General features: G+C 48.4%; 1 protein-coding gene across 1 annotated transcript; it reads right to left on the bottom strand.

Moving 5' to 3' along the window:
- Nucleotides 1–856: 856 nt before the first annotated feature.
- Nucleotides 857–10,718, bottom strand: BYSL (bystin like). Its single transcript, XM_069633043.1, has 7 exons — nt 10,275–10,718; nt 7,149–7,308; nt 5,510–5,648; nt 3,888–4,021; nt 3,151–3,311; nt 2,234–2,336; nt 857–1,931 (listed from the first exon to the last, which is right to left on the bottom strand). Exons 1-7 carry the CDS (start codon nt 10,543–10,545, stop codon nt 1,583–1,585), a joined length of 1,317 nt encoding a protein of 438 aa, XP_069489144.1. The 5' UTR covers nt 10,546–10,718; the 3' UTR covers nt 857–1,582.
- Between the last annotated feature and the right edge of the window lie 1,445 nt (nt 10,719–12,163).

The following is a 12,163-nucleotide window of genomic DNA, read 5'->3' as shown; positions in this document are numbered from 1 at the left end:
CTGAAGCTAAATTAGTTGGTCCCACCGCAATGACAAAATCTACCCGCTCAGGCCCTACCCTGTCTACGTCTCAGCTTCTAGTGCTTCCATTACTGGCCAGAGTGGACTGTGATGCGAACCAGGGCCTGGCGTGAAGGGGAACATGGGCATGACTCTGGGAGGTGGAAAGTGGGCAGGAATCAGTGTGTGTGGGGGCTGGAGGAAGAGCCATAAGCGATCCCCTCATTAGGTATAGCTCACTTTTCCGCGATTGGCAACTTTTCCTAATTTGGTTGTGCCGCATTTATTTTTCAAAACAAATGGGTAAGTTGGTGCAAGGTATATAATGGGGAGGGTGGGTGCAATCCCGCCGCCCCGGCACGCAGAGGTAACCGCGGAGAGGTGCCGCTACAATACGGCGGTGGGGGAAAGGAGGGGCATGTCTCATAGGAAGACCAGCATCTGCTGAATGACTGCTATTGGCAGGTCCCACCATTTGGTACGCATGAGACCGAACAGAGCTCAGGCGTGTGGCGTGAAAAAGGTACTGAAGCTGTGGTTGGGAGGCAGGAACAGGAATGTAGCGGCCACTGTTCCCAATGGTTATAGGGACCTTCAGCAAAAAAAAAAAAAAAAACAAAAAAAAAAAAAAACACAAACAGTATCTATCGAGTGGGCCTGGGTTTGAAGGAGGCCAGCAGCACTACTCCATATATAGAAACGTACCCAAAACGCAGACAAAGAATCGAAGATGCACCGAAAGATTAATGACAGGCCAATGCAACACAAAAATTAAGGAGGCTCCATAGGCTTGGTCACTAGGAGCATTGCTAACACCTCAAAGTAATCTCATTTGCAAAATGTAATCAAAGAGGAATCATATTTTAGTCTATTTTATTACTTGCTAGTTTTTGGAGTTCAAACAAGTTTTCAGATCAACCGAAAAGTCTGTGTGGTCAGACATATTTAGACTTAGTGTGACACGTACATCATCTCCATCAAGACCCAGATTCCAGCTTACACCACAGCTCCACTGTGATATTTGTTATTCCTGGAGGCCATATGAGCAGTGTTTGCAGTATGTAGGATTGTATCAGAGGAGGTCAGGCAGCATCCATAGATCCTCAGGTAAGATACAAGGGGCAATATTGGATTAAATGTTGGCAGCACTCGGGGAAGGCGTATAGAGCCATTAAACAGGAGCGGAAGCCAAGAGATTGTCCTTTTAAACTTTTTCCTTCCAATGCACATCTTCCAGGCCAGTAGCTCAGAGGCCATATTCCTCGCCTTGCTCCATTTCCAAAGATCTTCACAGTCGCAGAAACCGGTACGTTCCCTACCACACGTGGTGCAAGGAAAGTAAAGGAACCCCACCTGCATTATTCACTGGACGCCACAGCGGGTGCACTCAAACAGGGAAAAGCAAGTGAACGTACATCCAAGAAGCTGCGCTAATCAAAAAGGAGCAGTCTCAGTGCAGCTGTACCTGAGGTACCACAGAATAAAGGGCCCTTGCAAATTCAACACACTAAAGGCCACACGGTGAGAGAATAGGCCGACCACCACTGTGCCATTGTCCTGGCACCAAGCTGCAGTGCCTTTGTTATTCCATCAGCATGGGCTGAGCACCCTCGGTGTCCCGCGAAGCAGAGTTCACCAGCTCCCGCCGCACCTCTGAGGACACTAGCGGGTGAGTGTGCGTGCGCAGCAGTTCCAGCAGCGCTTCCTTCTGCTCTGAAGACAGGTCCTCCTTGTAGCGCTGCACAAAGGTGAGTAAACATTGGTGCCAGAGAACGGGAAGTGTGCGCCGGTCCGAGCGGAAGCCTAGGAAGTGGAAGACCAAAGCATCCACCACACGGAAGGGTAGAGCGTACTTCTTATCGATTAGGAGCCGCAGGAAGATGCTGTTGGCACCGCTGTACTCCATCTCTGCAATCTTCAACATGGCGGCACTGAGGGAGGGAGAAGTTAGAGGTGAGGATCAGCAGAGAAGTACAGACACACACAGAAATCCCCCCCAAGTCCAACAGAGCTAGCATATTTCCTTGTTATCCCAGGGTGAGTTTACGATAGCCCCTTGCTGAGCATCTCTCACCCATCGCAGCTGCCGACCTGCAAGAGGCGAAACTACCTGAGGCAAGGTTTATCAGTGCATCCCAATATCTCCAGGTACAAGATTGACAATACTGCCCTCCTAAGCAGTTGCAGGTAACTGGGACATCTCTCAATACTGCTCACCCAGCATAGTAGTTACCTGGAGTGCAGAACCGGGATGGAACACTTGGTGAGGATGCTGCCAACAATCACTGCCTCCCTCAGGGAACAGGTCCCCGACTCGCACAAGGGAATCAGGATCCCTAGAAAGGAGGAATGAGATATGCCGTTAGCTCCAAAATAATCAGCTAAGTATAGGACATAGTCAATGAGTAACAACAGCCACCACAATTTGACTGTGGCCACAGTACAAATGCTTCAAGTCCTCGGACTTGAAATCAGCCAGCATAAAAGGTCTGGAAAACGCATCTAAGAGTCCAACGCCATCAGTAGGAGGTGACTTATCTGCTAAGAATTAACCCCGGTACCACTTGGCTCAAATGGCAGGACAGGTGGAAGCTGCTGCATCGCAAGTTACTTGACCCCAAAACACACTATTAGAATCCTGACACCCAAACATGAGCACCTATACAAGTCCATGCTAGGTTTATCTCACAGACGTTTGGCCCCATACCACCCGGTATCCAGTAATTTTAACAAATAGACAGAGAATGTATTTAATAACTAATCTTTAATAACGAAAAAATACGATGTTTAAAATAAATATGTATATGGGGGGGTTAAAAGCATAGGGAAACAAGGGGTTTTGTGGGGGACCCCTCCCCCGCCGAACAAACAATTAAAAATTCAATATTTTTTCACTGTAAAGGTTTTGTTAATTCATTCTGTGATTTAATTTGGTAAAAATCACATCGATCCATACCACACCCCCATATTTTGGTCACATCTCAAATAAGATGTGCGTGTTACATTCACATTTGCAGTCGGTGTCGAGCAGCAAAAGCACAGCACAGATGGCAGGCCCTGCATAATAAGATAGCAACTCCTTTCAGCCATTAATAGTGTGCAGGGAAGACGCTAGTCCAATCTGCAACAGCTGAAGAGCAGTGGTAGTACCTTTGAACCAGGCGCCAGGCTTGAATAGGGCTTTCTTGAGGGCCATGTACAAGTGAAAGTTGAGGCGTTTGTACTCTGCAATGTCATCCCGCACCCTGGGCAGCAAGACCAGATTATAGAACCGCTGGGCCATCCTTTCCTTCAGGTTTGATGAAAAGATCCTGCAAGAAAGCAACAGAGCGGGCTCATGACATGCAACAGTGGCGAGGTCTGGCCTTTACTGAGCCGCTAAACATTAAGGGGAAGCGGGGGTCACATTTTCATTACCTAGAGTGAGCCGCCCCTAAAGTCGCCTTTAAAAGCTTGAGTCAACATTTTTGGGGGCAGTGTTAGAAATAGGCGTTTCATGAACCAGCACCCCTTTGATTACACGACATACAGCAGACTCTTCTTGCATTTCAGACGCAAGGTGAGACGGTCAGTAGGATGCAAGGCAAACCGGCATTAGCAGAACAACAAATTATAAAGGTAGCAGGCACACATGACATTTTAGCTATAAAAAAAACAAAACACCCACAAAATAAGTGGAGTGCAGTGATCAGATCCAACCTTTCACAATGTTCCAAAAATGTGAAGCGCCAACCCAAGGGCAAGAAAGCCCCAAGGAATAAACCCATATAACTGACTGTCGCCAGACCCTATGCCCCAAACCCTAAACACCAAGGGGGTGGAAGGGGAGGGAGACACACATTCAGCACAGAGGACCAGGCCCGACAGGTACACATCCATGCACGGACCTGGTAGCTTGGTACACCGCGGCAGCAGTCCACGTTTCCGGGTCTGTGATGTACAGAATCTGCTCCCAGTTGGACAGCGCAGGCACAATCTTGAAGGCTTTGGGAAGTTTTCCGCTTCGGTATTTTGAAAGAACCTGCAGGAAAGAGACATATTATGGGTTCCAAGACGGACCTCTCCAACCACCACAGATCGGAAATAAAAAGGATGCACGTGCTTGAGAGTGCATGTGCAAAAGAATAGTTGCCAACTTAATGTTCTACACCGTCGCAGCATCATATGGCCCAGAGATTAGAAGATGACATCTGGTATGTTAACATTAAAGGACATTTGTACCGCGCACCATCACCACCGAAGTGGTGCTCTGGCGGCTCTGAAAGAGGAGGGGAGGTTGAGTTAGTGGGAGGAAGCAGGAAACGTGCAAGAGAGCAGTGATGTTGCTGTTGACGGCCTCAGCCCAGTGGGTCAGTTGGCTGGGACTGGGGTGTTTGCGGCCGGCAGTAGTTGTGTACTGTTGTGCAGGACCATGTGTGTTTTTGTTTGGTTGTTGCAATGTAGTGAAGTTTTGCGGTTTGTTGATCTGTAGGTTTTGGTTGTGTTTGGTTTGAGAGGTGTATGCAGAAAGGAAAATTGTTAGTAGAAAGGGAAATTGTTAGTAGGGTTGGTTAGTTTGCGTCTCTATCCTGAATTGAGGCGCTCGGCTTGCGTAGTCTCCCCTGATGTGGCTCTGTCCTGATCTGGGTCCGACTGGTATACAAGGTTCCTTACTCCTCTGGCCCCCACCTCTAGCATGCTCTCATAGCTCCCCTTATCCTCCCTTCATACTCCTGTGGCCAGTGCACCTGACAATGTCAACCTCTCAGGTAGTGTGGTGATTGCCAATATCTCGACAATTCCACACTACTGTGGTACCTGGCGGTAACTAAGGGGCGGCTGAAGTGTTGGTGGGATTGTCTGGGATACTTGACTCAGTCTCAGTGCGTTATTAGAATTATTAGCGACCAATAGTGACCATCAGGTGGCTGAAACAGTATTTAGCACTTAGAAACCACCACTGCAAATTGAGGTGTAGACAGCACACTCAGCACGATGTACATCCTGACCCAACAAAGTGGCTGATCTATACCGGGTTCAGGCTCTAAAACCCAGCAAACAAAAGACTAACTTTGCGTAAGGCAACCGTGATGCTTCCTGATGTCCCTTTGGGGGTTGCCCTCACCCCTAACTCCATCAGCTCCAGTGGCCTTCTGCGACAGCTCCATACAGCTAACATACAGTGTGGAGAGCAATGTTGCGCAGCCTTTAGCGCGTCGAGTTTCCAGGAATGCCACCTAGAGACTGATACACCAATACAACGCAGACTTAAACCTAACAGTCAGGGTGCAGGTACACAAATCTTGATGGGTTCAGAGAATTAAAAAAACGACACCAAATGTTTACGTGACATGCCTCAATGTCTTGCAACAATTTAGTGCAACGCTATTTTACAAGCCATGTCTATCCACGCTTTTCTTGGACTTGCGTCATATTCACGGTCTTACTCCCCCAGCTCACCCTCAAAACGAATGAAGATACATTTTAAACTTCTAACCCAGGACGGCTGACAATCTCCAGAGCCTCCTACCTCCTTCACTCCCTTGTACACTTCCAGGATCCTGGGGTCTAGCTGTGGCATGGGCCTGCCTGAGACTTCGGACATGACCGTCTCCACCTCAGTATGCTTCTCGGTTATCTTCTCCATGATAATGTCTGCCAGGGTTCGCCTATTGAAGCAAGAGATTGATTGTAACATTTACAACAAACGATGCAAGGTCTTCTATTTATACCAAACCAACAAGTTTAACATATTCAGTGCCTTGGAAATGCTGGATGAAATATTTAATTGAGATTAAGATGTGGTTGCTAATGCACTTAAGGGGTTAACTGAGAAAATTAAGTTACCCAATGTAAAGAGCAGCTTTGCATCATTCGTGATGTGGTAAGAACCAGATGTTCCCATCCCCAGTGTGTGAAATGCACAGAATGTCCCGGCCAAAATGTTACCCTCGTTTAACCAGGGGCCTTGCAATCCAGATCGATTTTCGCACAATAGGTGTTCGTTCAGTTCTTGATCCTGATTTATGCTGCCATATGAAAACAAGAAAACATGCCTTTATGTGTTCTACTCTCGCTTTGACTCTTAGCGTCAACCAGCAGATGTCAACAACGTCTTGCATGGATTGCGTCCCATGAGAAATGAATTCCTGCGGGTCCAGCTCCTGCTTTTCTACCCAAAAAACACTTCCTTCTTTGCCAAGTTCTTTCGTAGCATTGTTAATCTTATTTTCCAATGATTGCATTTAAGAGGTCTAGAACGGGGCCATGGTTATACTCATGTTAAAAAAAACATATCCCTGGTAGGACCGACACCCACTATCTCCAAGCTCAAGAACAAGAGTTACAATGCTTTAGGGTTTCATAACTGCCTCTCTCCACCATTCCAATCAGGGTTTAGGGCAGGTAATGGAACACCTGCACCAATTGCTGGGGAGACACTGCGTGGTAGCTTTGTAGATACCTTAAGACCTCTTCTGCATAACATACTGTGTTTCAACCCACCATGCTGTACTGCCTGGAATCGCATATCATGGTTCGTCTCACTTAATGGTTCTCTTCTGTTCTAGAAGATCGGAACTATGACAGAGTCACTTTCAGTCATGCGGGTCATATCCGACATGCAATGTTGGAAAGATGCCCCTCTTACACCCAGTTAAAACCTCATAGGAACACCATTCTCCCCAGTCACTGTGGGAGCTAGAGTGGATGCATCACTCCTACGCAGGAGAACTGCTGCATTAAAGCTTGCACAACAAATTCTGGATCCAACTTAATAGTGCCAAGACAGGATGGTCAAGTTTGACCTGGTTTCCAGAAAGCAGTTGATGAACCTTTCTGGAAGAAGTTACTGGCCTTCAATCCAAGAAAAACAAAAATAGCTTCTCTTGGTGGCAAAAATTACAAGTTTCAATACAGCCGGAAGTGGTATTTGGGAAACTCGTTTAGTGGAGAGTAAACTTTCTTTTCTCACATTGAAGGAGTTGTCAATAGTTTCATTACATGCCGGCATTTCCAATCTGGTGCCTGAGGAGTCCGCTACTGGCCTCTCATGAAAGACAGAGGAAGGCTTACATTTCCCCTGTGGTTCACTAATCAATATACTGGATAGGGCAGCGTTTGTTTTAAGCTGTGCATCCAGCATTCTCTACTTACGGTTGCGCTCTTACCTCAGGGGCGGATTCTTGTTCATAAACATCTCAATGGCTGCCTCGTCTTCCGGGTTCACTTGGAGGTCCTCGCAGTAATCTTCCTGATCCATGGTGGCCGCCCTCTCCAATGAAGGCCACTCATCATCGGAGCCAGAATCATCAGCTTTTGTTCCAGAATCTAAAAAAAAAGGTCAACAATGAGACTGTGGCCAGTGTGGGGTTCTCTCAGGAGAGGAGCAGGTGTGGATCATCTATATATGTGTTGGTCTCATGCCCTCGGTCATAATACAACACATTACTTTATATAGTGCCTGTTACCACATGTATACCATTTCAGAATGCCAATAACCATTACTAGTTAAACCAGCTCACTGATATTCATTTAAAGAGACCCTCTGATGGGTGAACAGGTGTACGAACACCACATAGATTCTAATTTTAGATCTGCTGATTTACTGTCTCTGCAGCAAGCACCTGACCCCGCGCGCCTTCAAACATTTGTGTATAGGCGCGTTATAAATGCAATATCATATATCTTACCATTGTGCGTCTTTCTTTCGAGAGGCGCAAGGTGGTCTATGCAGAAGGCCAATAATGTGGGCTGTGTTTATAAAGCACAAATGTTCTCCTGGTGCAGACTTGAGAAGCAGTCAATAACCAGAATGGGCAGCTACGTACACTGTTTGCTTTAGTATTTTTATTATTGAAAATATGAATTGCCCAGTACTGGATTAATGCCTCCTGCCCCCAGCTTGATAAGGGGAAGAGATATATTCAAGTTGGTCTGGTGCAGGAGGCCCCATTGATGAAACAAAACCAAGGGAGATGCAGGTGCACGTACCAACGTATGGACAGATTTGCAACACTCGCTGCTACACATCCCCATTCCTCCGGACACTAGGAAAACCCTCAGTGTCTAAGGGCGGGTATGGATAGGAAACAAGGAAACAAAAGAATGAGACGTGAAAAGTGCTTCACAGAACGGGGCGGTCATGTTAGCGATGGTAGGGAACAGGCGAGTCTTAAGTTGTCTGTGACGTGCCCATATACACACACCTGCCACATACCATGCTAGGCATGGCCATGTGCAGTAGGGATGTAGCAATAAAGGACCGGGATCCATAGAACTCATGTATTGATAGATGTATTTAATGAATGCATTTAACCATGGACATTTACAACTAAGCTACCATTTCTATATAACAATCGTCACAAATGTCGTTTAGTTGAGAACATGGCGTTTGTTGTTTGTTTTAATGTTTAAAATTGAGAATGCCAAAAACAATTCCTAAAGGACTGCCAGCTCGCATCATTCAAAACAAACAAAAACTAGGCTATTTCTTTTCCAGAGAGAGTTCGAAATTGCCAAGAGTAGGGAGCTAATCAGCTCCTGGTTAGCTTGAAACCAGCAGCTACTTTTGACTCATCAGGCAAGTTGTGCTATACAAACATAGCTGTGTAATATATAAAAAAAGACCCACTTAAGAGACATTTAGTGATTTGTGATTGCCTGCAGCTTTTGCTCTTTATTGCTTTTTTCCAGTTGGTTTTTTAAAGCTTTCGCCAAGAATTTGTTGTTGCTTTTCTTCAGATGCATCTCCAACTTCAATGTTCATTTCTCCACCTTGCTCAGTAATAGATACTGCCGTGGTCCTGCTCACCAAGTATTAGAAGTATTCATGTGTACTCACAGTACTTGTTTGCAGAATAGCAGGGGCATACCTTGGATTAGGCTAGTTTCACATTTAATTTGATCCCTCACAGGACTTCGGGCTTCATTATAGCCAAATGACTTCATCCATAGTCACTGCAGTATTCATCCCATCGTTGGGGCGTCTCACAGACACCCTCATTGTGGCGACTCTCTCGTGGGTACCCCCACTGGGGTCACACCACCACTTTAGGCTTGGCCGCTCTCTCGTGCACTCCCCTCTAGGGTCGGCCACTCTCGCATACCCCCTCTCTAGGATCAGCCGCTTTCCTGTGCACCACCTCCCAAGGGTTGGCTGCTCTCTCGTGCACCCGTATCTAGGATCGGCCGCTCTCACGTGCACCCCCTATCTAGGGTCAGCCACTCTTTCGTGCACCCCCCACCCCCTTCTAGGGTCGGCTGCTCTCTCGTGCACCCCTTCTAGGTTCAGTCACTCTTGCATAGCCTCTCTCTAGGGTCGGATGCTTTCTCGCGCACCACTTCTGTAGTGTCGGCCACTCTCTTGTGCACCCCTTCTAGGGTTGGCCACTCTCTCGTGCACCCCTTCTGAGTCAGCCACTTTCTCGCACACCCCCATCTCTAGGGTCGGCCACTCTCTGGCACAACCTTCTCTCTAGGGTCGGTCTTCCACACACCATCTCTGGAGGCCCCAGGGGGGTGGGGGGGGGTGTTAGAGTGCAGCTTCTAAGGTCTCCGCCTGGATCCTGTTCCCAGCAGGGTGCTTTTCTGCCAAGACTTGGCTCCTAATCCCAGCGCATTTAGCTCCCTCTTAAGAGTCTCTATGTGCACTGTCTCCCCATAACACTCTTTCTTGGGATCTCACTATAGCCTCCCTCCTGCTGCCCTACACTCGCCCCCTAAGCGGGGTCTCCTTTGGCAGCTCTCTCCAGAGTGTCTCCTTGGGGTCCCGGATCATCCTGCATAATCATGGGGTGCTGGCACCGCTCTTTCTCAGGATCTCACTATAGCCTCCCTCCTCCTACCCTACGCTCGCCCCCTAAGCGGGGTCTCCTTTGGCAGCTCTCTCAGGAGTGTCTCCTTGGGGTCCCGGCTCATCCTGCATAATCTTGGGGTGCTGGCACCCCTCTTTCTCAGGATCTCACTATAGCCTCCCTCCTGCTGCCCTGCATTCACCCCCTAAGCGGGGTCTCCTTTGGCAGCTCTCTCCGGAGTGTCTCCTTCTTGGGGTCCCAGCTCATCCTGCATAATCTTGGGGTGCTGGCAATAGCCTCCCTCCTGCTACCCTACACTCGCCCCCTACCCTGTGTCTCCTTTGGCAGCTCTCTCCTCGCCCCCTAAGTGGTGTCTGCTTTGGCAGCTCTCTCCGGGGTGTCTCCTTCTTGGGGTCTCGGCTCATCCCGCATAATCTTGGGGTGCTGGAACCCCTCTTTCTCTGGATCTGACTATAGCCTCCCACCCTCCTGCTCCCATACCTAGCAGGGTGCTCTTTGGCCGGGGCTCGCACCCTGCCCCGTGCTCCTCCTCCAGCTCCCTCTGCTGGGCCCGGGCTTGGCGCAGGATCCGTCCGCTCAGCTTCTCGTCCACATAGCGCTCCTCGGGTCCGGGGGGCTGCGGCATGCGCGCGGCGCGGCCCTCCCGGGGGGCCTCGGCCTGTAGCATCTGCTCGGCGAGCCCGAGGCCGGAGCCCCGAATCCCGGGGCCGCCCGAGCCCCCACGGCCCCGACTGCGACCTTCCTTCGGCATCTCCAAGCAGCTCGTCCGCCCCGGAGTGAAAACACGTGGGCGCCGGCGCACTCTGACAGCGTCAGCGCCACGTGACTGCGTGCCACGCCTCGCTCTCCTCGGAATCCCCTTGTTTGCGTTCTACGCCTCGTTTTCGACCAAAGCCCGACAACTTCAACCATCTTGCGTTTCATGCCTCACTCCATGGCCAGTGTTCCCACGTCAGGAGAAAAAAGCGGAATGTCCATGCGAAAAAAGCCCAAAACTAGCTGACTGACATGCAAATGAGCTGGGAAAAATATCCGCACAACAAAACACGGGTGATAGGTGACAAAAGGAAGATAGGGCTTTGGTACCACACACATAAAGAACACAAATTAGCACGTTGTTATTTTAATTGCATGTTTCTTACAATGAGTGTCTCTTCAGTCCTTTGATGCGTGGTATTTATAAAAGTGCCCCCTTGGCTTTTCTCACTTGTCCTTAGGTGAGAGATGGGATTTACCCACCCAATGACTGCCCAGGGCTGTACCAATCCCTATGTATTTATTTACATAGCTCCCAACTTTTTATGTCACCAAGGCAGGTGAAAACACCAAATTTTCTTTTTGGCAGGCGAAACCCCAAAGAAGTGAATGGGCATTTGAAAGACTTGGTGGGTGATTCAGCTTCTTGCAAGGCGGGTGACAACCCCCCAAAGCGGGTCAGTTGAGAGCTATGTATTTAAACATGTATTCAGTGCTGGCCCTACCCAGAGTTTGTCGAGCACTTTACAAAGTTCAAAGTCATCATCATGAACTTTATTTTCGGCTTAGCGCATACACACCAACCCTCCCGATTTAGCAAAAAAAATGGCACTATTTTTTACTGTCCTATGGGAAAATTACCTTCTCTCCATCTCTCCATTTCTGTGGGAAATCTCCCCCTTAAGGGCTTAAGAACGTTAGCATGTCTGTTAGCGCGATAAAAGTTCCACAATACAATTTATACATCATAAAACAGAACTCAAAAGAAACATTAATTACTGGGAGTTCCCACTTCCGGTATATAACCCCTCGAATCTTGACCCTAGTTCAACTGGATTGGCTTCGGTAAGCATGAATGGCTTGGGACCAGCTGCAACTACGGGCAGAATTCACATAAGGTAGGTGCTTTTCCAAGAGGCAAAGGAGCTAATGACAATAGAGGTTCTGAACTTTGTGCTCCGCCGGATATCAATTCCCAACAAGCAATCGGCCAAGTTACAGTCCCTTAATTCTATGCGGATAGTGTCATACAGGCTTCCAACAATGTTTGGCAGTCTTTTGCACCAGAGACCGTCCTCCCTGATCATTGACTGTCACTAATGCACTGTCCGTAACCACTTGATGCACTTGTTTGTTATAGAAGCTCTTGATTCGGGCTTGATGACAGAGCATTTGGGGACCATGTGCATGTAGACCTCCCCTGATCTTCGTGGCCACCAGATCTTGGTGCTGGGGGATTTGTAGATTCGGGGCCTGTGAATGTGATGCCTTACAGCCCTGGGGGGGGCAGTGATCTTACTATTAACCAATTCACATGCATGGCTTACCCCCTTGCAGGACATTCGTGCCCTCATGGGCGAGAGCCCGAGGATCACCCCACAAAGAGATTTTTG

This window comes from Ambystoma mexicanum, chromosome 13 (assembly GCF_040938575.1).
Source record: "Ambystoma mexicanum isolate Mex_15411 chromosome 13, UKY_AmexF1_1, whole genome shotgun sequence".
Lineage (NCBI taxonomy): Eukaryota > Metazoa > Chordata > Amphibia > Caudata > Ambystomatidae > Ambystoma > Ambystoma mexicanum.
Note: the sequence above shows the minus strand (reverse complement) of the source record. Positions and strands in the feature narration are given on the sequence as shown.